The 27,995-nt window shown below is 45.8% G+C and overlaps 1 protein-coding gene across 4 annotated transcripts in view; it reads right to left on the bottom strand.

The window, feature by feature from the left end:
* CYSTM1 (cysteine rich transmembrane module containing 1) overlaps positions 1-27,995 on the bottom strand; it is a 77,330-nt gene that overhangs the window by 3,890 nt on the left and 45,445 nt on the right. For 3 of the 4 annotated variants that reach the window (XM_049649362.1, XM_049649364.1, XM_049649365.1), the window contains exon 3: positions 13,487-13,670. The exons of the other annotated variant lie outside the window; for it this stretch is intronic. In XM_049649362.1, coding sequence (XP_049505319.1) covers positions 13,558-13,670 — 113 coding nt within the window. In that variant the 3' untranslated portion in view covers positions 13,487-13,557. Of the gene's footprint in view, positions 1-13,486; positions 13,671-27,995 lie in introns of those variants that run through there. 4 annotated transcript variants of the gene reach the window in all.

The raw sequence follows: 27,995 nt of genomic DNA, 5'->3' as shown, positions 1-27,995 counted from the left end.
CATCAGAACGGCCTAGGTTAGTCTTGGGTGCAGGGTGTCTTTGGAAGGAGCTGAGTAGCTTCTAGGAAAGTCTCCCACCAACCTTTCTTGACTCGGTGCCGAAAGCAGTTGAAGACAGATGGAAGACACCTGGAAGCATGCCTGCAGCCCCCCATGTCCAACAACTTGCCCACCAAGCCCTGGGGTCTTTTCCAGAGTCACCAGACTCGCCAACCAGCAGTCCCAAGTTTGGGACTACTGTATTGTACAAGCCTCGTGGGGCCATTCACGTGCTACTCAGAAACCTACTTCTGGGCAGCAGTGGGCATGTGGAGGGCCAGGCAGAAGGGCCATGGCAGAGAAGACCTGCAAGAAATTTGAGCAGAGGCCTTCTCAGCTAAAGGCTCCCAATTCCTCAATCACCCCTGTCCTGGAATCTGAAACCTTCACTTGGCACAGCCCAGACATTTTAAATGATTAATCAAGCGCTTTGAATTGGTGATACAGTCTTATTAGGCCCTCCCTTTTTGTGTGTGCATCTGTAAACAGTCCTAACCTGGGAGAGCTCATAAGGAGAAGCAAACAAAAAGACTGGGGTGTCCCAGAGAGTTCTCATGTCTGGGCCTTTTAACACTCCAGCAACTAGGAGGCTGCCCCCTGGCCTCACAGCCCACATCACTGATGGACATCCAGGACTGCTCCTCAACCACTGAGACTACCATGGCCACTGGAGCTCCCAGGAAGTGCCCTCAGCAGAGATGGTGGCTTTGCCAGAGGCAGGAAGCCTGTAGTCTGTGCTCAGCTGCCCTTGCCCAATCTTGAGAATCTAGACCAACAGAAGGCAGCCAGTCTCCCAGGAGGTATCAGACGATGCCAGAAGAGCCCTCCTACTGCTCACACCAAAATCTTTAAGCAATTTAGCAATGAGCAAAAGTCTCAAGATAGCCATAGGGATGGATCCTGTTCCTTGTAAGCGGCAGAGAGGAAAGCACACAATTTGCTGAGGACTCATTACACCTTTCCTTGGATGTGCATGTGCAGCAAGATTATTTATTACTTGGCACACAGGGATGCACGGGTGAGAAAAGATGTCTCAAAGGCACTACCACTGTGCCACCTGCTCTCAGAGCCCAGGTACGTATGCTGAGGGGAATGGTGATGGGTGATTAGAAATGGTGAAGGCAAATGAGGGGGTACAGTTTTCATTGGCGTGTCAAGGTTAAAAGCAGGAAAGGTTGGGAAAATGCCTATTTTCGTCTTCCTCCACAGGCAGGATGTGGGTCTGGTACGGCCAGACCTGGCTTAGGCTCTGCAATAGCAGCTGTCTTTGCTGGGCTAAGCTCATGACGTCCCCAGGCCTCTCGGCCCTCTCTGCTCCTCACGCCCCTCTGCTCCTCACGCCTCCTCCTCCTCCTGCGCCTCTAATTCTGGCAGCTCTGTCTGTGAAATTAAGTCTTCCAGGATACCCACGCCAGGTGCTTTGGTATGGGAGACAACTGCAACCAGTTCACCCACCCACCCATGTAGCTACTGACTGCCATCCAAGTGCCCATGAGGCCCATCATCCATCATTCTTTAGGCATCGAGTGCCAGGTGTGTATGTGGATTGGTACAACAAGGTGAGAGAGCCTGCTGACCTCCATGAAGGCGGGTGTTTGGAGATCTCAGAAGTGCACTTGCCACCATCCTGTGAAGGAAGCAGTTGCTAGACAAAACCAAGATGGAACCTTCTGAGTGACAAGGGTCTAAGGAGCCCCAGTCCTCCAAGCCCCCAACCCCCTGTGGCTCAGTCACCAGGCCAGCATGCTAGCCCTGTCCACCTCCCTATCAGTTGCATAAACCACAGACCTGATAAAAAATTTTTTTTCCATAAACCACAAAAACAAGCACATTTGGACACATTGTGCCCGTCTGACAAGTAGGACTGCAGTGCCACCACCTCCTGTGGCCTTATCCTTGGGCTGGAACTGCTGGGGCCACTGACCCTTAGGGATAAGGTTGGCCAGTTATTTTGTGGCAAAAGAGTGCTGAGCTCAAAGAAGGGAAGTAACTTGACTGAGGTCACAGAATGAATGAAAGGCAGGTCATGGCCTCTCCCCCGGCCTTCCTGCCTCCTTTGTGTATCAGTTAGGCTCACTTCAAATCAGATAGGAAGCCTGGCTCCAAGTGACCTGAAATGTGGCTGTGTATGGAGGGGTGAAAGGCCTTTCTTTGGGCCCTGCTCTCCCTCAAAAATCCACGGTCTGTGTTGGGAGAGCAAGATCTAGTCCTTGCCCTGTTCCAGAGTGTGTCCCCAAGATAGTCGAGTCCACTACTTCAGAACGACATGGTCAGCAGTTGACTGACTAGGAGGCAGAGTGAATTTCAGGGACCTTCTTCACACTTGAGTTTGCAGTCCCCAGGCAGGCAGGCAGCAAGCGGGTGTGCTGGCGCAGAGGGAGGTGCTTCCAGGGGGTGGGCAAGGAGAGATGACTGTTCTCTAAGGACAGTGGCTGTGTACATGGGTTCCAGAGGGGCAATGACCAAGTTCCAGTCCTGAAGCTGCCGCTGACTGGTTGTGTTCTCTGCGTCCCAGTCTTCTCACTTGCAAAATGGGGGAGGGGGCAGTAGTATCTAAGAGTCTAGGTTTTCTGACAAAAACATAAGCAAATAAAGTGCTTGGCCCAGGGCCTGGCATCAAGCTAAAGAGGGAAGAGGACTTACGTAGGAGCCACAATAAGATGACGTCCTATGGAAGAAATCACCGGAAATCTAGGTTTTCTTATTCTGGGTCTCTGTGCAAGCAGGGGCTCCTCCAACCAATCCACATTCACATTGGGATATGTGTGTGTGTGTGTGTGTGTGTCCCCAAGTCATCACAGGAAGACAAAAGCAGGGACACTGGCAGTCACTGCAAAGCACAGCTGCTCAAAGAAAAGGGGAAATGGCCAGAGAAGAGGCAAGGGGCTGTGTATATGCCCGGGGGCTAGGGAGGCAGAACACTAACACCTCAGCTGTTAAGACCCCTCAGAGACCAGAGAGGGTGCAATATTTGGAAACATTTCATTAGTACATTTGAGCATTTGCCTGTTAGATAGGAGGAGTCTGTGGCTGTCATTAAGACAATGGAGACACAAAGGTCCACAGAAGAACAGGATATGAAACAATATGAAATGATGGTCAAGGAGGAAAGGATGTACACATTTAAAAGACTAGGAGTTGGGAAGCCTGAGCTTTTCTTTTTTCTGAAGACAATCAAGAAACTGGGGAGGGGACTGAAGGTCTCTAATGGGAAGGAGTAAACAGGATGACAACACAAGCAACAGCCAATTCCTTGGCACCCCACTCTTCCACTAAAAGTCTGTACCAGGAGAACCATGGGCATGAACAGGGGAAGAGGTCTACAAAGATCAAGTTGTGAATGATGATGGCTGACCTGCCCAAGCCCTTCAATGTTCTGGTTGTCTTTTCCTAGCCATTCCTATCCACTATTATGTAGACCACACCTCATTTACTGCCAGACTTCAGAAGACACTACTATAATCAATCATAACCCAGGGCTTTAACTCTGGAATAATCACCACACAGCTAATGAAGGACGAGGCTGCCTTATGTCATTAAAGGTTATATAGCACCTAAGAGCAAGCAATATCCTTAAAAAATTTTTTTTAAGTTTATTTTCAGAGAGAGAATCCCAAGCAGGCTCCAAGCACAAGAGTTGGATGTGGGGCTCCATCTATCAAACTGTGTGAGATCATGACCTCAAGTGAAATCAAGAGTCACACACTTAGCTACCCAAGCCACCCCATGCAATCTCATTTAAATACTCATCAGGCCCTGTAACGATCTAAAGATTTAATGCAATTGTAAAAAAAAAAAAAAAAAAAAAAAAAAAATCCCACCACACCTTTTTAAAACTGATTCTAAAATTTGTAGAAAGGCCAAAGAACTAGAATAACTAAAACAATTTTGACAAAGTTGGAGGAGTTAGACTATCTTAAGGTTGAATATCAAGCTACAGTAGTCAAGACAGGGTATTGGCAAAGGGAATGACACAAAGATCAAGGGAACAGGAGAGAGGACAGTAACAGACCCGCATAAACATGGCCAGTCAATTTATGACAAATATGCAAAAGCAATTCAATGGAGAAAGGACAGTCTTTTCAAACAAATGATGAAAAAGCTAGCATGAAAAACATTTTAAACCTCACATTTTATATAAGAATCCAAAATGGATCACAGATCTAAATGTAAAACATAAAACCAAACACTAGAAGAAAACAGAAGACAATCTTCATGACCAGAGATAGGGAGACTTCTCAGACCTGCTGCCAAAAGCATGCTCTACAAAAGAAGAAAAAATGAAAAATTGGATTTCATCAAAATTAAAGCCTTTTTCTCTGTGGAAGACACTTGAAGGGATGAAAAGACAAGCCACAGACTGGGAAAAAAATACTTGCAAATACAATCCCACAGAAGACTTATATTTACTTTATCTAAAGACTCTTGAAAAACACTCCACAGTAATAAAACAGCTCCATTTAGAAGTGGCCAAAGGACTCCCAATACTTCACCAAAGAGGATAGAAGGAGGGCATTTAAGTACATGAAAACATCATTAGCCTTTTAACAAATGCAAATTAAAGCCACAATGAAATACCACTGTACACCTATGAGAATGGCTTAAAAAAAAAAAATACACCATCAAGTACTGGCTAGGATACAGAGCAACTCGAACTGTCAGTTATTGCTGATGGAAATGCAAAATGATACAGCCACTCTGAAAAATAGTAGCTGTTTAAAGTTAAACATACACTTAATCATATGATCCAGAAATTCCACTGCTGGTTATTCACCTTTGAGAAAAGAAAACCCGGTCACACAAAAACTGTAGCAGTTTAAAGTTAAACATACACTTAATCATATGATCCAGAAATTCCATTTGTAGGTATTTACCTTAGAGAAATGAAATCTTATGTTCATACAAAAACCTGTACATAAATTTGCAATTACCAAAAAGTGGAAATAACCCAAATGTCCATCAAGAGGTGAATAAAATGGTATCTCTATACAATGGAATGCTATCCTTAAATCAAGTACCCACCAGAACTTAACAAATATACTAGCAGTTACACACTGATGATTTTATTTGCAAGGCAGTATCGCAGAGGGACATTCCAGGGCAAAACCCACCCAAACTAAATCTCCCTTTGCCAAATATACTGGAAAACCTGGAAAGACCAAAGGCTTTCAAATCTATTCCTCAGGTCCTTGGGATCCCATAAAAAGGCAGGAAGTGCCTCCTCGCCTCAATAGCAATTGAACAGATTCTATTTTCCATACTAGAATTGCTTGTAACGTTTCTTTTCAAAAGATCTGTATTAGATTCCTCAAACTTGGGAGGCAATGAAAAAAAAAAAAAGATCTGTATTAGAAAAGAAGGGCCTCTCTGAAGCATGGATGTCATATGCTTGGTTATCTATGTGTTGGACCCTCTGACAAACACCCCAATTTGCTTGAGGAGCAAGGTTTCCTCTGTCAGTAGCCTGACCTGCTTACATGGTGCCTGGCATTTCTAGAACTTGATGTCTTACTGCATGAAATTTTACTGCTTCCAGTGTGGCTGGGGTTCCAAGCCTTCATGCTGGTTCTTTGTACCTCTGGACTCCTCTTTTTCAGGCTTACACAAATATCCACCTTCCTCCATACCCAAGGAACCCTGTTCACTGGTCCTAGCAGTCCTGTCTTTCCCTGTTGGTGTCCTTCAAAGAATAGGAACTAGAGAGAAACCCACCCCACCCCTCAGTGACAATAGTATGACTAAGTCCAAGTGGGTTTTTGGTTGTTTTTTTTTTGGAGAGAGAACATGCCAGTGGGGGGAAATGGGCAGAGGTGGAGGGGGGAGAGAGAGACAGAGAGAGAGAGAGAGAGAGAGAGAGAGAGAGAGAGAGAGAATAAGAATCTCAACCAGGCTCCACGTTCAGCACAGAGCCTGGCAAGGGGCTCAGTCGCACATCTCTGGGATCATGACTTGAGCCAAATTCAAGAGCTGGACGCTCAACTGACTGAGCCACCACAGGTGCCCTGGACATCCGTGAATTCTTACCTTACCGGACCTTCCAGCGACATTTGATGGTAACTCATCACTTCCTTTCTCTTAATACACATTCTTCTCTACTTCAAGGACACCCCATTCTCCTGGTTTTCCATATCTGACTCCTTTGTAGGTTTCAACACGTATAGGTCCAAGCTAGTTTTCCTTAAAGCTCAGTCCTCCACTGCCACCTCTTTTCCCTACCCACCTTGATCTCATTCACGCCCACAGCTCCTATTACCACCAACATGCCAGTGCTTTCCATGGTGCTATATCCAGCCCAACCTCTCCTCTAAGGTCCAGGGGTATGCAGCTGCTTACCTGACATCTCCACTGGAATGTCTCATTGACGTCTTGACACCTCCATCTAACCCAACATGTTCAGAGCCCAATGTGGTTTTCTTCCTCCCAATTAGAGTGCCTTTCTTTTGTTCCCAACATCCACAAACCCTAGGCATCCAGTTCCTCAGAAGCTTAGGAGTCATCACTGACTGTGCCTTTCTCCTTCAATCCCTATATCCAATCCATCACCACCTCCTCTTGATTTTACTTCCAAATGTCTCAGATGCATTCATATGAACCTATGCCCTGTCCAAATCATTCTATATATGGAAGCCAAAGGGATCTCTTAAAAATGCCAGTTTGGTCACGTCATCCCTTTAACACCCTTCAGTGGCTTCCCACCTCTCACAGAACAAAAACTAAAATGTTTAACTGGGATTAGGAGCCCCTTGTCTTGGTCTTGCCTGTTTCTCATCTGTCCCCAACATCCCACTGTTTTCTGCCATGCTGATTTCCTCTTCTGATTTCTCAAAATGAGTCATGTTCTCTCCTGCCACTGGGCCTCTGCACCTGCTCTTTGTACAACCATTTTGCCTATTAACACCTATTTGTCTTTCAGATCTCTCCCAAACTATTCAAGAAGCACTCCCCCCCCCCTTTATGTTTTCATGGCAGTATGTATCTTCTCTTTGTAGGAAAGAAGAATATTAAGTATTACCTGGGGGATTATTTAATGTCTGGTTCCTTTCCTAGAATGGAAAGAAGCTCCATGATGGCAGGGAGGGGGTCTCTTCTGTGTGGTCAATTACCTAACACAATGGAAATGGTCAGCATTTAGTGAATGAATGAATGTTGCTCCTTGTAGACTGGTGGTGGTTCCCCAGGAGTATGCATGGTGTGTATTGAAGAACTCCTCCTCCCACAGTTTAAAGTGTCCCAAACAGGGTGGGGGGTGTCTGGCTGGCTCAATTGGTAGAGCATGTGACTAATGACCTTGAGGTTGAGTTTCAGCCGCAAGTTGGGCATAGAGATTACTTAAGAAAAAAATAAAATTTAAAAATAAAAATAAAGTGGGTTGTGGGAGGAGGGAGGGGCTAAATGGGTAAGGAGCATTAAGGAATCTACTCCTGAAATCATTGTTGCACTATATGCTAACTTGGATATAAATTAAAAACTTAAACAAATTAAAATTAAAAAAAAGAAAAGAAAGTGCCCCAAGGCAATGCTGTGATAAAACTGGGTTAGAATCTTCTCATCTATGACCCTACTGGAGTATAGAAATTATTTTCACCAGAAATGTAATATTTTCTTAAAAAGAATCCATCCACAATCAAAAAAATCCATTAAAACTAATGTACCTCAGAAAAAAATCCAATTTTAAAAGCCAACATAAGGCTATGCAAAAGCTATGTGATGAAAATTGTACGATTTTACTGGAGGACATAAAAACAACTAAAGGGAGAGATACCATGTTTATGATAGGAAGTTAGTACTATAAATATGTCAACTCTTCTCCCAATTATTCTGTAACTTACATACTCTTCCAATTAAAGCCAAACATGTTACTTCTCTATAGAAATTGACACATTCATCCTAGAATCCAGATTAAAGAGTAAAAGGCCACGAATAGCCAAGCAAATTCTGAAGAGGAAAAAGGGGTGTATGTACATATGTGCTAAGGGTAGGAAAGATGCTTATTGGACCAAACCATTCTGATTCTAGCTTGTTCATATAGGGAAACTTAGTATATGACCAATCTTATTTCAGATCAGTGGGGAAAGGATGACCTAATGATGTTGGAACTAAAAGAAGAAAACCAGAACTCTAACCAACACCATGATCAAAACTAAAATTAAGTCAACTAAAGACTATGTGAAAAAAAATTAGAAGGTAATATGCTTGTCTTTGTGATCTTGGAATAGAAAACGATATTTCAAAGACCCAACACAAAGCATAAGGGAAAGACTGATAAACATGACATTTAAAAACTTTCATACTAGAGGGGCACCTGGGTGGCTCAGTCAGTTGAGCATCCGACTTTTTCTTGCAGTCTGTGAGTTCTAGCCCTGCGTTGGACTCTGTGCTGACAGCTCGGAGCCTGGAGCCTGTTTCAGATTCTGTCTCTCTCTCTTTCTGCCCCTCCCCCCACTCATACTCTGTCTCTCTCTCAAAACTAAGCAAACATTAAAATTTCTCTTAAACTTTCATACTAGAAAAGTAAAAAAGACTAAGGTAGATAGGGAGAAGATATTGGCAAGCCTGTCAAAGTGACAAATATTAGTGTGTGGAATATTTAGAGATTCCCTATAAACCAATAAGACAAACCAATAGAAAAAAAAAATCACAGGATCTGTAAATCACCAAAAATTTTTATTTTTATGTTACGGTCACTAGTAATCAGGTAAGGTAAAATAGTAAAATACTGAATAAAATACCTAGGAATAAACCTAAGCAAGGTAGTGAAAGACCTATACTCTGAAAACTAATAAACACTGATGAAAGAAACTGAAGACAACACAAAGAGATATTCCATGTTCATGCAATAGAAAAATTACTTTTGTTAAAATGTCCATGCTATCCAGGGGTGCCTGGCTGGCTCAGTCAAGTGGGGTGTGCAACTCCTGATCTCAGGGTTGTAGGTTTGGGCTCCATGTTGGGTATAGAGATTACTTTAAAAAATCTTTTTAAAAAAGCCTTTATCATCCAAAGCAATGTACAGATCCAATGCTGTCCCTATATAAATACCAGCAACATTTTTCACATAACTACAATAATACTAAAATTTGTATGGAACCACAGAGATCTCAAATAGCCAGAGCAGCCTGGAGAAAGACAGAGCTGGACATAAAATCCTAGATTTCAAGATCTACTACACAAAGCTATATAGTAAAATAAATGATATAGTACTGACACAAAAACAGACACAGAGATCAATGGAACAGAATAGAGAGCTCAGATATAAACCCACACATATATGGTCAATTAATTTACAACAAAGGAGGCAAGAATATACAATGAAAAAAAGACATTCTCCTCAGCGAATGGTGCTGAGAAAACTGGACAGCAACATGCAGAAGAATGAAACTGACGAGTCCTTACACCATAAACAAAAATGAACTCAAAACAGATTAAAGACCTCAATGTGAGACATGAAATCATAAAACTACAGGAAAACACAGGCAGTAATCTCTTTGACAGTGGCCTTAGCAACATTTTTTTTGGTATGCCTCCTGAGGCAAGGGAAGAAACAAAAGCAAAATTAAAGTACTGGGACCACACCAAAAAAACCACCTTTTGCACAGTGAAGGAAACCATCAACAAACCATTCTATTTTCCATACCAGAGTTGCATGTAAAGTTTATTTTGAAAAGATTTGTATTAGAAAAGAAGGGCCTCCCTGAAGCATGGATATCATATGCTTGGTTATCTATGTGTCGGGCCCTCTGACAGACACCCCAGGCAAGGATGTGGAGAAAGAGGACTTATTTTGCGCTGCTGGTGGGAATACAAACTGGGTGCAGCCACTCTGTAAAACAGTATGGAGCTTCCTGAAAAAATTAAAAATAGGACTACGCTACGACCCAGCAATTTGCACTACTAGGTATTTATCCGAGGGATACAGGTATACTGTTTTGAAGGGACACATGCACCCCAATGTTTATAGCAGCACTATCAGCAATAGCCCAAGTATGGAAGGAGCCCAAATGTCCATCAATGGATAAATGGATAATGAAGATGTGGTATATATATACAATGGAGTTATGAAGATGTGGTATATATATACAGTGGAGTTATTACTCAGCAACCAAAAAGAATGAAATCTTGCCATTTGCAATTACGTGGATGGAACTGGAGGGTATTATGCTAAGCAAAATTAGAGAAAGACAAATATATGACTTCACTCATATGAGGACTTTAAGAGACAAAACAGATGAACATAAGGGAAGGGAAGCAAAAATAATATAAAAACAGGGAGGACAAAATATAAGAGACTCTTAAATATGGAGAAGAAACAAGAGGGTTACTGGAGGGGTTGTGGGAGAGGGGATGGGCTAAATGGGTAAGGGGCATTAAGGAATCTACTCCTGAAATCATTGTTGCACTATATGCTAATAAAAAAATAAATTAAAAAAAAATGGGCAGAGGACCTGAATAGACATTTTCCTAAAGACATACAGACACATGAAAAAATGCTCAACATCACTAATCATCAGAAAAATGAAAATCAAACCCACAATGACAAAGCACCTTACACCTGTAAGAATAGCTAGAATCAAAAAGGCAAAAAATGACAAATGCTGGTGAAGAGGTGGAAAGAATGGAATCCTTGTGCCTTGCTGGTAGAAGGTAAATTGATGCAGCCACTGTGAAAAACCGTATGGAGGTTCCTCAAAAAGACTTAAAAAAGGGGCGCCTGGGTGACTCAATTAAGCATACGATTCTGGATTTAGGCTCAGGTCATGGTATCACAGTTTCATGGGTTCGAGATCTGCGTCAGGCTCTGCACTGACAGCGCAAAGCTGGGCTGCTTGGGATTCTCTGCCCCTACCCTGCTCACATTCTGTCTCTCTAAAAATGGATAAACTTAAAAGCAATTTCTTTAAAAAAGAATTATAGTATGATCCAGTTACCACTGGGTATTTACCCAAAGAAACCAAAAACTAATTTGAAGAGATAACATGCACCCCTATGTTTATTGCAACATAATTTATAATAGCCAAGATGGAAGCAGTCCCAACTGTCCATCAATAGATGAGTGGATAAAGAAGATATGGGATGGATATTTTATATATATATCCCTATATACATACATATATATTTGTGTGTGTGTGTGTGTGTGTGTGTGTGTGTGTGTGTGTGTGTGTGTATTTAGCCACAAAAAAAAAAAAGGATGAGGGGCGCCTGGGTGGCTCAGTCGGTTGGGCATCTGACATCGGCTCAGGTCACGATCTCGCGGTCCGTGAGTTCGAGCCCCGCGTCGGGCTCTGGGCTGATGGCTCAGAGCCTGGAGCCTGTTCACATTCTGTGTCTCCCTCTCTCTGCCCCTCCCCCGTTCATGCTCTGTCTCTCTCTGTCTCAAAAATAAATAAAACGTTAAAAAAAAATTTAAAAAAAAAATGAGATCTAGTCATTTGCAACAACATGGATGGACCTAGAGGGTACTCTGCTAAGTGAAATAAGTCAGATGGAGATAGATGATACCATATGACTTCACTTATATGTGGAGTCTAAAACACAAAACATAAATTAAGAACAAATCCATAAATACAGGGGAACAAACTGCTGCCAGAGTGAGTGAGGAAATGAGGGATGGGCAAATGGGTGAAGGGTTGTGGGAGATACAGGCTTCTAATTATGAAATAAGTTACGGGATGAAAGGCACAGCAGAGAGAATATGGTCAATGGCATTGTAACACTGTTGTATGGGGACAGTTGGTAGCTACACTTGTGGTGAGCAAAACATAATGTATATACTTCTAAAATCACCACTGTACACCTGAGACTGTGTTTTAACTATATTTCAGTTTTTAAAAAGCTATATGGTATTAGCATATAAATTAGACACAGAGATTAGTGGGGCAGAATAGAGAACCTAGAAAAACCCACGCTTATATGGTCAATTAATTTATGACAAAGGAGGCAAGAATACACAATGGAGAAAAGACATTCTCTTTGATAAATGGTGCTGGGAACATTGGACAGCTACATGCAGAAGAATGAAACCGATCACTTTCTTACACCATACACAAGAATAAACTCAAAATGGATTAAAAACCTAAAGCCATAAACTACAAGAAAACACAGGCAGTAATCTTTGGCATCAGCCTTAACAACATTTTTCTGGATATTTCTCCTGAGGCAAGAGAAACAAAAGCAAAATTAAACTACTGGGATCACGTTAAAAGAAAATGCTTTTGCACAGCAAAGGAAATCATCAACCAAATGGCAAAGCAGCCTACTGAATGGGAGAAGATATTCACAAGTGACATATCCCAAAAGGGGTTAACACCAAAAAGCTACAAAGAACCCATACAACTCAACACCCAAAAAATAATTAACTCTATTAAAAATGGGCAGAGGACCTAAATAGACATTTGTCCAAAGAAGATGTACAGATGGCCAATGGACAGATAAGAAGATGCTCAACATCACTAATTATCAGGCAAATACAAATGAAAACCACAATGACGTATCACTTTATACCTGTCAAAATAGTGATCATCCCCCAAAACAAGAAACAACAAGCACTGGCAAAGATGTGAAGGAAACGGAACCCTTGGGGTTCTTGGCTGGCTCAGTGGAGCTGAGAGACTCTTGATTTCAGGGCTGTGAGTTTGAGCTCCACAATGGGTGTGGAGAATGCTTAAAAATCTTTAAAACAAAGAAAATGCAACTCTTGTGCATTGCTGGTGGAAATGCAAACTGGTGCAGCCACCGTGAAAAACAGTTTGGAGGTCTTTAAAAAATTAACAACAAAATTACCATATGACCCAGTACTTCTCCCACTGCATACTTACCCAAAGAAAACAAAAACACTAATTGAACTATGTTTATTGTGGCATTATTTGCGGTAACCAAAACATGGGAGCAGTCCAAGTGCCCATCCGTAGATGAATGGATAAAGATGATGTGGCACATGTAAAAACACCCCCCCCGAGACACGTGTACTCGCGTACACACACACAGTGGAGCATTACTGAGCCATGAAAAAGAACGAGGTCTTGTTATTTGTGACAACATGGATGGACTCAGTATTACGATAAGTGAAATAAGTCAGATAAAGACAAATACCAGATGATTTCAACTTGCATGTAGAATTAAATAAACAGTCTTAGAGAAGCGCTGGTTGCAGGAGGGGAGGTGGGTGGGGAGGATGGGTGAAAGAGATAAAGGGATTAAGAGGTACAAACTTCCAGTTATAAGTTAGTGGCAGAGATGAAAAATACAGCATAGGGAATACAGTCAGTGACAGCATATTAATGTTATACAGTGACATCTGGTGACTGTACTTATTGTGGTGAGCATTGCACAGTGAATAGAACTACTGAGTCACTATGTTAAAAAGACAGTAAGATGCCACTTCACACCTGTCATAGGTGCTAAAATGTAAGACTGTAGGTTAGGTACTTTTAAAAGAAAGAAAAAATGGAAGTGGTGCAGCACTAATTGTTTATTCCAGTAACAAGGCAGTGGGCCTGGAGGGAGCACTTGCGTCCCAACTGCTCAATTCAAGTTGTCCAGGAGGCAGCAGCAGCACAGAGCAGTCCAACACGCGGCCAGGGCTGCCTGACACCCGGTGTCCACGTCCATCTTCCTTTCCCGTTCCACCACGTACACTGGGGGCAAGGCAGGGGCAGGGGAGAGAAAGACCTAGTCAGAGGGGACTGCGAGTAGCAGCGTCCTATGGAGGTAGTATTTAGCACAAGCCACGGAGACTCCCACCCTCTCCAGAGGGTCAGAGCCATGCCTGTCTGCTTCCCGGCTCCATCTGTGCTCCAGTGTCTGGCACACGTCAGGCATTCACTAAACATTTCTTAAACGTGTGAATGAAGGGGACGGCTCAGCAGCTGTCAGACCACTGTGTCCTGACGCCTCCCCTGCCCCAAGCTGACAATGAAACCCAACCCAGCACCTAACTTGAGGCTTGTCCAAAGTGGTCCAGTTTGCAGTGAGCCCTGTTCTCAGCCTGGTGTGGCAGGCACTGGCTGAAAGCTTTATGCATTATCTCCTTTAATCCTCACAACGGCTCCAGCATCGTTTCTAATTCTGTGTCACCAGCATCATTTCTAATTCTCAAACACTATCAGCAAGTGTGAACTGGCAGAACCTATTTTATTTATTTATTTATTTATTTATTTATTTATTTATTTATTTATTTATTTAAAAAAAAATTTTTTAACGTTTATTTATTTTTGAGACAGAGAGAGACAGAGCATGAACAGGGGAGGGTCAGAGAGAGAGAGAGAGGGAGACATAGAATCTAAAACAGACTCCAGGCTCTGAGCTGTCAGCACAGAGCCTGTCGCGGGGCTCGAACTCAAGGACCGCGAGATCATGACCTGAGCCGAAGTCGGCCGCTTAACGGACTGAGCCACCCAGGCACCCCGGCAGAACCCCTTTTAAAGAGATAGGGGGCAGTGCATATAGTTCTGACTCATAAAATCCACACTGAGGGTTTTTCCTACAGAAATAATGTCCCAATGTTCAGATATGGGTATAGTGTGTCTGCTATATCAAAACCCCAAATTAACAATGACCTTCGTATCAATGGGACACTGATTAGCTAAATCAACACATACTGTAAGACAGAAAACTAAACAGTCTTTAAAAAGAACTAGGTAGGGGTGCCTGGGTGGCTCAATCAGTTGAGCGTCCGACTTCCCCTCAGGTCATGATTTCACAGCTCTTGAGTTCAAGCCCCGTGTCGGGCTCCGTGTTGACCGCTCAGAGTCTGGAGCCTGCTTCGGATTCTGTCTCCTCTCTCTGCCTCTCCCCCGCTCCCACTGTGTCTCTCAAAAATGAATAAACATTAAAAAAAAAATTAAAAAGAACTAGGTAGTTCTTCCATGTTGCCAACAAATGAAGCAAGGTACATGGCATGCCTTATTTGATCTGTACGAAGAAAAGGATGCACACATATACACAAATAAGTTTCCAAAAGGATACAAGAAACTTAAAGGTCAGGATGTGGCAAGGGGTAGAGGATTTTACATCTGCATTTTACATTTTCCTTAATCCAGGAAAGTGAATCTTTGATTCCAAGGCCACATTCAAAGCTTGCTTCTGGACTGTCACTGCCGAGTCCTATTGGCAGGAGGGAGGACCTGTCCATTTTCAGCACACCTTGGACCCCTACTAGCCTCTACCACAAGTGTCTGGGGGCAGTGGGTATTGACCACCCTGGCTCCCTGGTAGCACCCACTTGTCCCAGACTGTCTTCCCCGTGTCACTGTTACTTAGTGCCACCCTCACCCCAACCCTGGCCAAACTCCACCTAACGTGTGCTCCCAGTTATTTTTGCTCCTCTCATAACCTGACTTTGCTCCTGTGACCCATAGCCCTCCCTATCAGTGATGTCTTCATTGCAATTCTGACTCCTCTCAGGCCTTGCTGACTCTCTCAGGGCAAACCCGGTGAGCAGCATATTCAAATCACTGCTCCCCACTCCCTCCAAGGAGCTCGGAGACCAGAGAGCACCCCCGAAACTGGTACAGTTCCTAAGGCTGAGCCCCGTGCATCAGAAACAGGCCACTGCCAAGGTTCCTCCCTCTCCACCATCACCAGCTGGTGGCATTTCAGAAATCACCAAACCCCAGCCTCTTCTGTTCCTCCATGTTGAGTTTGGGTTTAGGTTTGGGCAGATGACAGGAGCCCACCTGAGCCCAGGCCTAGAGAAAGAGGGCACCAAGGGAGAAGGGACAGCCAGTCCCTATGTACACCCCAGAAGATTCCATGATGTTCCAAGGGGCGTCTTCAGGTCCCTTGACAACCCCCACGGCTCCGCTCTTTGCTCACTCCTGGAGGTGAACATCATGCTGTTTCTCTTCTGGCTTCCTCAGCAGAGCCCCTCCACCCACCACACCCCTGTCTGTCACACCTCAGCAGTATACCTGTCAGAAACTTCAGTGCCTACCCATCTGACCCTGAAAATAGTGCCCACCTCACCCCTTGGCCCTCTTTTGACACTGGCAACAAGGTCACTGGGCTCGTTCATCTTCCCTTTCCTGGAAACATCCCCTCCACTCTTCTGCTCTGCCTTTGGGGCCTTATAACTCCCCAGATTGTTGGGACATGGGATGGACGCCACCTCAGCCAAGGTACCAGTCCACTGCTCCTAGATTCCACCCTCATCATTCCTGTCTTTGTCATCAGACTGAAGTCTGTAGAGCCCTGAGTATCCCCACGTGAAGAACACACTGTGGTCCCATTTTACAGAAGAGGGAACTGCTCAAGAGAAGTCTACGTGGTCTGTCCAAAATCAGCTAGAAGGTAGCATTCACATGTCTATTTCCTGACTCTCCTCTCACGCAGCACACACCCACTGTTCTGCACATACCTGCCCAGCATGTCGCTCCTTTGCTCAAGGAGCAAGGTTCCTCCTTCCTATAGCACTTTCTCCTTGGCTATCTGGACTGTTCACAGTCAGACTGCATGGACCCCAGGGGTGTGTATCTGCCCTTGTTCAGCAGCCCTGCAACCTAGCCTGTTGAGGGCCTCAGGTACCTTGCCTTGCTTTTGCAGACTCAACCGGCCTCACGTATCACAGCCCCTTTCAGGAGACCTTTGAATACTGTGTGAGAGGTGGGGCCAGTGCTTCCTCTCTGACTGTGGGGAAGCCACCTCTAGGCACATGCACAGTGTAAAGGGTAGTACTTGAATGACTGATAATCCAAAGAAAAGTGTTAATTCTACGTGGTGAATTTCCTCTGGGCTTCAAGCACCAAGGCCTGTATTTGGGTGGGTACAGAACTGTGGTCCCTGGAAAGCTGGGACAGGACAGCTCTGCGGTGAGGAGGCAGAAGCCCACTTAAGGTTGTACACACAGAGCAGAGAGAGGTGCCCTGAACCTCCTGCAACGCTCACTGCCGCGGTGGGCAAGCAGTACCACCTGTCCCGTGGACAGACTGCCCAGCACAGACCAGGCCATGCAGGAGCTCGATTTACTCTATGCCCCACCCTCCAACACCCAAAACACAGCCTGCAGAGGGCACTAGCTGTGTTATCAGAAAAGTTCTGTCCCTGTCTCCCCAGCCTCCTCTCTTACAGCTGGCCTCAGCTGTTCCAACATCTCTTCCCAGGAACCTGAACCTGAGGTTCAGCAGAAGAGTGAGACAGATTGAGAGTGAGAGTGAGTATGTGTGTATAAGGCAGCAGGGTTCTCAGATTCCAGACATGGGAAGTTCAGAGAGTAGCAGAGAAGGAACCCTTCCCACCTGACACTGTCTCTCCAATTCTGGTCACAATTCCCAAAGACACCCTGTTCCAATTTAGTATTAGGCACCACAATTAGGATTTTAGAACAAAGATTTTCATATGACGTTATCCAATTGGATTTAAAGTAGGCTCATCTACACATTGGCCACATAACCTTGGGCAGGTGACCGCTTCTCTTAGCCTCAGTTTCCTCTGCTGTAAAATAGGACTACATTGATAATCTACACCCCACCGATTGTTGAGAAAATCAGGAGACCAGGCACATTATAAAATACTTAGCACATTGCCTACCACATTGTAAAGCTTTCGATCAATGTTCCCTGATATTATCACTATTATTCAAGTGACCATGACCCTGCAGGCAGACCCCTCCCCTGACTTAGTGGGCCTCTTTCAGACAGGTCCACATAGGCAGAGAGAAGGGGGCTCTCACCTGACTCTGGGGAGAAGCATCAGAAAGAAACCAGAGGCCAGGGAGCAGAGTCACAGGCTGTTCTGGGAGCAAAGGACCCTAAGGCCAGCTGGCTCTTCACTGTCTGGAGGACAGGACAGGTCCAGCCCCAGGCAGGCATGTGCCCAAAGCCACTCTGAGGGAAGGGGGTGAATGAACAGAGCCAGGCCCCACTTATAGCAGACCCATGGTGGGAGAACATAAAATGTTGGAGGGGGAAATGCCAGGAGCACAAGGCCCTGCTCTGACCCCAATTCATGTACATACATACACCCCCCCATCCCCCACACACACACACTTTTCTTTTTGCCTCAAACACATGGCATCAGAGCTCAGGATCAGGGGGACATGGTCACATCTTTGGCAAGTATGACCTTGGGAAACTCCGGCAGGGCCCAGAACAGAGCAGCTTCCAAGAGCAGGGGACAGGGAGCTGGGATCCCAAGTCTGGGACAGAAGGACCTGGCCAGCATGGGAACAAACAGGACAACAGCACAGGGCCTGTAATCCAAGGGCCAGAGACACTTGTACCCTGTCAGGCTCATGCCTAGTGACAACCCACCCCCCCGACGGGAGTCCTGGGCACACTGGGCTCTGCGGCCACCCATTCCAGCAGTGAAACCCCACTGTGGGTTTCACAGGCACCTCCAGCCCTCAGGCTGTACACACAGTGACATCTGTGAATGCAGACAGCAGCCCACCTCCAGGATCTGTCTGTGCGCTCCTTGAACCAGCTCTTCCTTCTCTGTCCCTGCCCGAGGAATGGCTCGCCTGCCCCGGAGCAGAGGAGCATCCCCTTTCCTCCACGTCAGCTCCAGGAATAGCTGCCTGATTCATTACCAGGCCCCTCCCAGGGTTTAGGAGGGAGACCTAACTTGAGGTTGGGTTACCGTGTGAAAGGCTCTTCTTCCACGCCCCACCCACATCTTTCTGATCCTCTGAGAAGCATCTGATCTGCTCTCTGGCAAACTTGTCCCTTCATCCTCCAGCATCTAAAGCAAAGCCAAATAAAGCAACTGTCAGGAGACTAAAACAATGGCCAGAGTACTAAGCACGTATTGATGCCTTCTCTCAACTCATCCCCAGCCCAGACTCCTCTACACTCCCTTCCTTCCTTCTTGATTTAGGCTCCAGGGCGGCTTGCTCTGACTCGGCCCTCCCCTTCACCTCTCATAACCTCAGTGTCCTCACCTGCAAAAAAGCAGGGTTGACAGCGCTATCTGTAAGCGAGGCCCCAAAGAGATGAAAATGCACTGACAACAAGATATGGCTTGATCCTCCCCCTCCTGGGCCCTGCAGCCATGTGCCAGAGCAGAGGATAACAGCCCTAAGAGCAGAAAAGTAGCAGAGAATGTTCTCCTCGTTCTCCTGCTGGGCCAGACGCATGAAGGCCAGTGCAGGGTGGATGGGAACAAGGAGCATGCAGTCTCCATTAACCTGCACCAGCAAAAGCCTCTCAGCCAAGGATAAATGGCTACAGTGCACAGAGACAGGGTCCTGGCCCCATTTTATAAGGGCTGCATGGCCCACGGTTTTATCATGTCATGGGCTCAAAGTCTACCGGGGCACTGATTCTTAACGTCCTTAACTATGCAAAAGAGCTGTGGTTGGCTCAAGTGTGGACATGGAGAATTTCTATTAAGAAATTAATAAAGAGATTAACCATATAACCATCAAGAAAAAAATTCACAACCAGCCATCTCTACTTCCTAACTGAACTGAGCTGGCAGTCTGGCCTAAAGAAGTCTCATCAAGAGGTAGAGACCCATGCCAGGACCGCTGAATCCATCAAAAGCCCATTATCCCCCAGGTGTGTACACCTCACCAGTTGCCAAGGGCTGTTGGACTAGGTTTAAACTGGTACAGGGAAAACCAGTCCTTGTGGCAACCCCAAATGCCAAAGTATGTAGAAAAATATTGTACTCCCCCATGAAAAAAATTTACATATAATTCTAATAATGTTAAATGCTGTATAAGATCTGGATGAAATAAAGACAAATTACAAGAACCAGCAGAGATGGGAGAGAATACTGTGCCTCACAAAGCTGCCATGGGTGGAAGAAAAATGGTCTCAACAGCCTCAGTTATCAGTGGGCTCAGGGTTTCAGGTCCCCAAATGGAGCCAGATCAGAGACAAGGTCAAAAGGCCAGCCCAACTTGGGTCAGGAGGGGCAAAGTCAGAAAGAGCATGCACCCCTAGAGCAAGCCAGCTCTAATAAGGACACTACCAACGTCCACCAGCAAGTGACAAGGGTGCCCCCACAATCACAAAGAAGTGGCCAACTAAGTTGGAGTTGTAATGCGCAGCAGAAGCCTATCAAATATCAAAATGAAGCTTGATGTTACAAGTGGTGCTTAAGTTGGAGTCTAAAATTAGATGGTGAGTAAAGCTAACTTTTGGTCTGTAAGCCTAGCCCTCAGTGGAGAAGGGCAATTTATCAGAAAATGACCTTCAAAGACATCTTGCTGCTTGTGCTTTAAAACTGTGACCCATAAGAACTGAAAGCATGAACTCGAACAGGTATTTATGCACCCATGTTTATAAGCAGCATATTCACAAAAGCCAGAAATGGAAGCATCCAAGTGTCCACTGACGGAGAAATGGATAAACAAAACATGGTTAATACATATGAGGAATAGTATTCAGCCTTAAAAAAAGGAAATTCTAACACATGCTATGACTAACCTTGAGGACATGATGCTAACACATATATGGCAATCACAAAAGGACAAATACTGTATGACTCCACTTACAAGAGATACCTAAAATGGACCGACTTCTAAGGCAGAGAGTAGAATGGTGATTAGGAGTGGCTGGAGACGGGCTTATTGTTCAACAGGTATAGAGTAAGTTTTCAAGAAGATGAAGTAAGTTTTGGAGATGGATGGTGGTGATGGCTGTACAATACGACTGTATTTAAGGCCAATGAACTGTATATTTAAAAATGGTTAAAACGATACATTTTATGTTCTGAGTATTTCACCATATACAAAAACCCCTACATTCTTAAAAAAAAATTTTTTTTTAATGTTTATTTATTTTGAGAGAGAGAGAACGTGCACGCAGTCAGGGGAGGGGCAAAGAGAGAATCCCAAGAAGGCTCCGCACTGCCGGCACAAGCCTAACACAGGGCTCGAACCCACAAACCACGAGATCATGACCTGAGCTGAAATCAAGCACTGGATGCCCAACCGACTGAGCCACCAGGCACTCCCGAAACCCCTACATTCTTTAATGCGTTGCTTACTCATGAGGACTCCAGGCACCTCGCCGCCCTGGGAAGGAGACACCAAGGCTGAGCTTCTCAGCAGGCAGAACTCCAAACGCGAGCGGTTCAGTAGCACTTACTCCCACAGCAGTTTCCCGCGGTTGGGTAGTGCCCACCGACCCTGGGCCCTCCGGGGCCAACCTGGACCCGGCCAGCAAGAGGCACATCGTGCTCATAAAAAACCCAAGTCCGCTCTGCCTGCCATATGTCCACCCGCCTTCCTCCCTCAACACTCCCGCAGACGGCTCCAATTGTGCGGCACCACCAGAGGATGTGGCAGACACTGCTCAGTCTCCCTCCCACCTCGTGTAGCCTGCCTCTCGTTTTTCTGACACAGCCCTGCAGGGGAGTCCAGGAACAAAAGACACCGTACCCGACTCCGGGAGCTCACAGACCACTTGGAAAGAAGAGCCAGAGACCCATCTAGGAGCCACACAGGGACATGCCACACTGGGTGGGACCAATAATAAACACAACTGGCATTTGGAATCAGGACATATCCTTTCAATGAGCTACAGGGAAAGGCATGTCCATCTTATTAGTGCCCCGTCGTCATGTCTCTTTCTCTTCCACTAATGCAAGAAAATTTAAAGAAACGATGGCTACTGAGTGTCTCATCAAGAAGTGGGCGTCACTTCAGTTTGGACCCGGCTTCTGATTGAGTCATCACAGCCCGACTCTCCTTGCCCCCAAAAGATGGCAGACAAGGTGGTTAATGCACGATCTGCCATTTCATACCCTGCTAAGAAGCTGGAAAGATGCCTGGAACTAGGGAATTGCAGAAACAAAGCAAGGAGAGAGAGATCAGAAAACAGAAACTCCCAATGTCCCTGGCTCTTGAATATGACAATGACTGTTATGACTTTGAAAGCTAAAGAGAAATCAGGAAAAGTATTATTTTCCAGGTTTTCAGGCACTGGGTTACAGAAAAAATTGGAGAGGTAGTATACTAAGGGGAGCTGGCTCTTTGGAACTTGTCCAAAAGGGCAGAGATGGCCAAGGAGGTAGCTGCTGGGTTCTACCAATTAGTGTCCAGGCACAGACAGGCACAGGTTTCTCTGTTATCAGCAATGCCTGTCTGACTCACACTGAATGACGGCCTCAGGAGTTTCATTCAAATAGGACTTGCTGCATTTTGTAACAAGGTAAACACTGCCATATCGTTTTTACTGAACACAAAGTGTGTTTTTATCTTAGGTATACAGACCATAACTGGCTTCTACACGCACCAGATTCCTGTGTTACTGATTAACAGTTCTAGCAGATATATTTATGCAAAACACCCCAGGTTGTTTCTTCCCTCCACTGTCTGGATTAATTTTGCAATAGTAAAAGACTTGTGTTTTCAGCTGACTGCACCTCAGTTTCAGGCCCTGGTGAGAACAAGGTGAGTTCTCAGGTCAGGGAGAGAACCGATGACCATTCTCAATGAACATGGTGAGGTGATTCAAGGCAGACCTCACTTTATAAGGACTGTCCTGCCTCCCCAACTCCCTGCCCACCATTTCAGAGCAATGATGGTCATCCCTGTAGATCAAGAAAGAACTGTATGGGGTGCCTGGCCCCCACTAAGTCATCCACAACAATCTCTGCTGTTCTGTAACCCCACCACACAGCAACATCAACCCAAAAGGCAATGACAAAAGGTCATCACCCACTGTGGTGAATGTGAGGCCAGAGAAAGGGAGATAGAGGTGTGGCCTTCCTTGTCTGTAGGGCTGTGACTAGAACCCTGCCAGGCTGGAGACAGGTCTGGGGTTTAGGGAAACAGCTTCCTTCTGTGGTCATCTGATGAGTTCTAGCTTGCTTGTCCAAAGAAGCCTGATAGAAAAAAGTCTCCAACATCATGACCAACTACCTCTCCACTGAAACCATGAGAGATATGCTAATCCTTGCTAGGAAAACCCTAAAGTGGTAAAATAAGTGGGCTTAGCCTTGGAGGCAGAGTGGCCATGCAGGGAGCCGCCAATGTGTCAGGAATGACAGAAGGCATCTGACCACTCCCCATCCACCGAACAGAGTTCAGCGGCCCAAAGCAGTGTGCTTATTTACAGCACCACCAGTGTGGAGAAGAGGAGGCTTCTCAGCAAACTCTGGAGGTCCAGCACACTCAAGCCAGTACAATCATCACTGGCAGGAGGACCCCTCCTCAGGTCACAGCACAAGCAGACCCAAGTGACTGCTCCTGGGCCTAGCAGCTCGCCAAGGAACACTGGAGAGAGGAGGGGGGGGCGGGCCTTACAGTTGGATATCCTGGGATCCACTCTGGGTGCCACCTGGAGGGCGTGATCACCTCTCCTGAGCTCAGGCTCCTCATCTACAAAATGGGGATAATGACAGTACCTATTCCTTCACTGTGTTCTTCAGTAACTTAATGAATTAATCCACATAGGCCAGGGCCTAGTGTACAGCAGGTACTCAGTATATGTTAGCTGCTATTATTCCTCCCAAGACAAGAGACCTGAAGGTTGGAAGGCAGGGCTCCCTAATTGCTGAGCACCTGGCAGCAACATGGGCCCAGTGTAAAGCTGGTAGGGAGATCCTACAGTCAGTTTCCACTTTATAGGAGCAACCAAGATCTTTCTGAAGAATAAACACAGGACTCAGAAATGGGGTAAAAGAAGCATCTATTTCCCGCTGGTACTGCCCAAGCTGAACTGCTTGTGGACACCAGGCTGCTGGGCAATAACTGAGAAAGGCGGGGGCAGTGTCTCCTAATGATGTTCGCAAGCACACGGCCTTGGTACTTACCCATCCTTGCCCTTGTCGGCAGGATGGAGCTGGTGACCACCCAGAACCCTCTACCACTACCTGCCTTCTCCCATGCCTGACCAGGGGAGTGGCCAGGTATTCTTTTTCAACCTCCAGGAGGAACCCTGGTGACCCTTAGCTCCTGATTCCACCTGGATAAAAATACTGAAGACTCCCTAGGGGTGCCCGGGTGGCTCAGTTAGGCACCTGACTTGGGCTCAAGTCATGATCTTACCGCTTGTGAGTTCGAGTCCCGTGTCAGGCTCTGTGCTGAAAGCTCAGAGCCTGGAGCCTGCTTCCAGTTCTGTGTCTCCCTCTCTCTCTGCCCCTTTCCCACTCATGCTCTGTCTCTTTCGCTCAAAAATAAACAAATGTTAAAAAAATTTTTTTAATAAAATTTAAAAAAAAACTACTGAAGACTCCCAATGTCACTTGCAGCTCTATTTTCCTAGCCTAGCCCAAGGCACTCAGGAGTCCTGGCATATAGGAGATATGGAACAAACCAATGAATGAATGAACAAATGAACCAACAATTTGCCTTACACATTATACCTTGGCTGGAAAAACCGTTTCCAGCCTGTCTTGCAAGCAAGCTGCAGGTTTGGGCTTAGCTATTCTCTGAAGCAACAGCAAAGCAGGACTAAGAAAAAATATGAAGATCCTATCAGTTTTAAGCTCTAAAGGAAGGGGGTCACTCCCTCTTCTATCAGCTCAAACCCTTCAAGAGACCTCATTCAGCCCAAACTTTCTTGCAGTGGCTGAGAGAGCAGTCTCTGGTATGGGAACCAGCACTTTATCCCACAGGGGACTGAGCTGACCAGGGGGAGACCTTGGGAGTCAAGCGAGTCAAGGGAGCTCAGGGTCCAGAGGCTGGTTAGGCTAGGGAGAACGGGCCCCATGGAAGACACCTTCTCCTGAGAGGCCTCTGGAGAGCCTTTACTTCAGATGTACATGCCCAGGGCATCCTGCCCATAGCCTTGAGGAACGCATAGTTACCTGTGGCTGCCCAAGGGTACTCGGACAGGGCTTTTTTTTTTTTTTGGGGGGGGGGGGTTGGGGGTACTGACCCTTCATAAACTACGCATGATACACATCCCACCCAAAAGCAAAAATCCATTTTTACCTATTAAGAACTCAAATACAATCTTGTACTCTCTCTAAAATCCTTCAGATTGTCCTCCAGACAACCAAATGGAGTCATTTCAAGGGTAAATGGAAAAGCTCAGAGGGAACCAAAACACTACTGAAAAAAAAAAGTCTACTGGCCATTTTTCCCCATCTTGCCCTACAGAAAGCACAACTGAAAGGCATTGAGGGGTACCTGGGTGGCTAGGTTGGTTGAGTGTCCGACTTTGGCTCAGATCATGATCTCACAGTTCATGAGTCTAAGTCCTGCATTGGGCTTGCTGCTGTCAACACAGAGCCCGATTAGGTCTGTCCCCCCTCTCTGCCCCTCCCCTGCTCTCTCTTTCTCTCTCAAAAATAAACAACATTAAAAAAAATTATAGAAAGGCACTGAAAACATTCCCAGGCTACTCCCAATTTATGGTCTTTAAGCAGGTACGTCCTTGAGAAGAGGGGCAGATGCCTGAAACCCCAAGGAGAAAGCTCTGTCCACATCACCCCGCCCCCACCAAGTACATCCCTAAAATCCCTAGAAGGAGACTGTGTGCGCCTGCACATGTGGGTGGGGGTGAGGGCACGTAGAGTGGGGAGAAGGCTCTAGTTTCTTCTCCAAGCTGCAGAAAGCCTTTTAATTCTAAGGGCGCCCTGAGGAAGTGTGCCACCTTCCCGTTCAGGATCTCAGCCTGGACACACAAGTCACCTTTGATCAAATGAGGAAAAAGGCCCTGAGCCTCACGGTGGGAAGAGGAGGGGAACGGTACTGGCCTCTCAAAACCCAAAGAGCTGCAGCCCTGATGGCACACATCAGCAAGCTTCCTGCTGTAAGGTGATGAGCCTTTCCACAAGAGTCCAGAGCAAAGTGCATGTTTCCTGGAAGAGGGGAGCTAGGCAAGTGTGAACAGAAGACCAAGGCAGCCTACAGATACGGTCAGCACCCATTCACTGGTCTGTCTCTGTGGGTCTGTCAGCCGCCCCCAAACTGTCGGCTCAGCTCAAACAGCAGGGGAGCAGGGTCCTCTCCACTGCTGTACCCACCATAGGCCAGCTCCTGCAGACACACGTTCACCAGATTCGGGGGGTAGGCTTGCTACACCTGGCATGGTCCATTCAAATAAAACACAACCCCCTTACCCTCTCTGTGGCTCTGTTTCCTCACCTGAAAATGAGACAATAGAACCCATCTCTTAGAACTGTTAGGAAGAGTATGATTAACTCCTTGAAAAGCAGTAAGCACAGTGCCAGGCACAAAGTAAATGGACAATAAATTATAGCTGTTATGTTATGAACTAAATAAAAGGCAAAAAGGAAAAGAAAAGCAATCTAAGTTAGAGTTTTACACTGTTTTGAGATTTTTCATAACAATAGTAACTCGCGCTGGGGGCACACTCCCGTGTGAAGTCAGCAGTGCGAGACTGACGTCTAAAATGGAGCCCTCGATGACAAGTGACCACCACTCCTTAACGTGCATAGTCTACAGGGCCAAGATGCAGCAGAGGATATATAGGACCTAAGGAATTGAAAATGAGACTAACATACTAAGTGAATTTCAAAAAGGGCTGCATTAAAAAAAACTAAACACGGCGCAAAAGATTCACACCAAAATGTTAACTCCTATCTCTGGGTAGCAAAATTAGCATATTATTTACTTTCTGTAAGTAAGAGCTATCTCTGTAATTTAAAAAGGTATTTTCAAAACAAGGCCATGTTTCTGTGAGAGAATGGCAATATAACCCAGGAGCAGCAGCTTGCAGTGGGGCAGATGCCTTAGTCGGGGTGTGGGAAAAGCCATTCTCCTGGGCCCCAATCATTGTGGATGTGGTCACCACAACAGTGTTAGTGGCTGTTGGGCTGAGCCCTCATCCAACGATGTGGACACTGAGCCTCATCTTCACTGTTAGCATTTTCATTATAATCATCCTATGCCGTGTCCTGCTTTTTAGAGCACCTCAACTCTGGGGAGCCACAATATAAGCAGAATATAGATTTTCCCCCCTATGGCTAACCACAGTGACCACTGGAAAGCAGGCGCCAGGTATGTGCAGGCACCGTGCCACCCGCTGGGGGTGCAGGTAGCACCCTGGAGCCAGCCTCTCCAGCACAGCAAATGCCTGCTACTACTTGGAGGGTATGAATGTTCTAGGGAAAGACTCCTGCCACTGTAGGTGACCCCACGCTCACGGGAAAGTCCCAACACCAGGGTCTTGGCTCCAATCCTAGGGACTGACCGGCTCTGTCCCACCTGCACCTTCCAATTTCCCTAGATGCCTTTTACCCAAAGCAGTCTTCCGGCTTTTTTTTTGTCCACCAAACCAATTTTTTCATGGTTATATCAATGTAACTTTAAAAAGCTTCTGTGAGAGGTGAAGGGAATGTATAGGTCCCATGTGAAGACTAGGTAAAAGGAGTATTAGAGCAGAAAACCGAGGCCACACCAGGGAGGAAAGGGGCAGAGAACAATGAAGCAAACTGGTCTGGGAGTAGGTAAGACTCCCAACATCTTCTGTCTCCCCAGGCCAGCCAGGTGCGACCAACCGGCCTGCTGTCAGCAGGCACTGAGCACATCCCGCCAGGCAATTCAGTAAACTGGATCTGCAAAAAGCAGTTTCCTTTTTATACTCCAATACCCCTGAGTGCTGGGCAGGCCAATGTTTTTGAAAAGGCAGAATAGAGTGTTTTGCAGAAAGTATGTGACCAAAACAGAACGCATCTCTCAATCCAAGAAAACAGAAAAACCTGAGGCCATCTTGAGGGGCCTATGGTTCCCATGTCTTTGTGACCAGACTGTCTTCACACGATGCCCAGGTCCATGACACCTACAGCAGTTCTTAGAGGGACTTTGTTAAAGCACTGGGCCTTGCTGAGCAGATCTGCCAAATTAAAGCCTGAAGTCACGATTTTGTGAAACAAGAGTCAAATTCGGTACCAAGAGCCCGGCACATTCACTCAAGGCCAATCTCACATGCTTTTGTGAAAAGAACGGAATAGAGTTGCAGTTGAGTGTCCCCAGAAAGAACACGTCTCACCCGTAGAGCCCAATTCCTGTACCACTCCTCACCAGCAGCTATTGCTAATTTTGAAGTATTCTAAGGATATTCTCTAATGGAATGCAAAAGAGCATAAAAGTTAAGAAC

Source organism: Panthera uncia (genome assembly GCF_023721935.1).
Source record: "Panthera uncia isolate 11264 chromosome A1 unlocalized genomic scaffold, Puncia_PCG_1.0 HiC_scaffold_17, whole genome shotgun sequence".
Taxonomy (NCBI): Eukaryota; Metazoa; Chordata; class Mammalia; order Carnivora; family Felidae; genus Panthera; species Panthera uncia.
The sequence above is the reverse complement of the archived record's forward strand: the minus strand, read 5'-3'. Positions and strand labels throughout refer to the sequence as shown.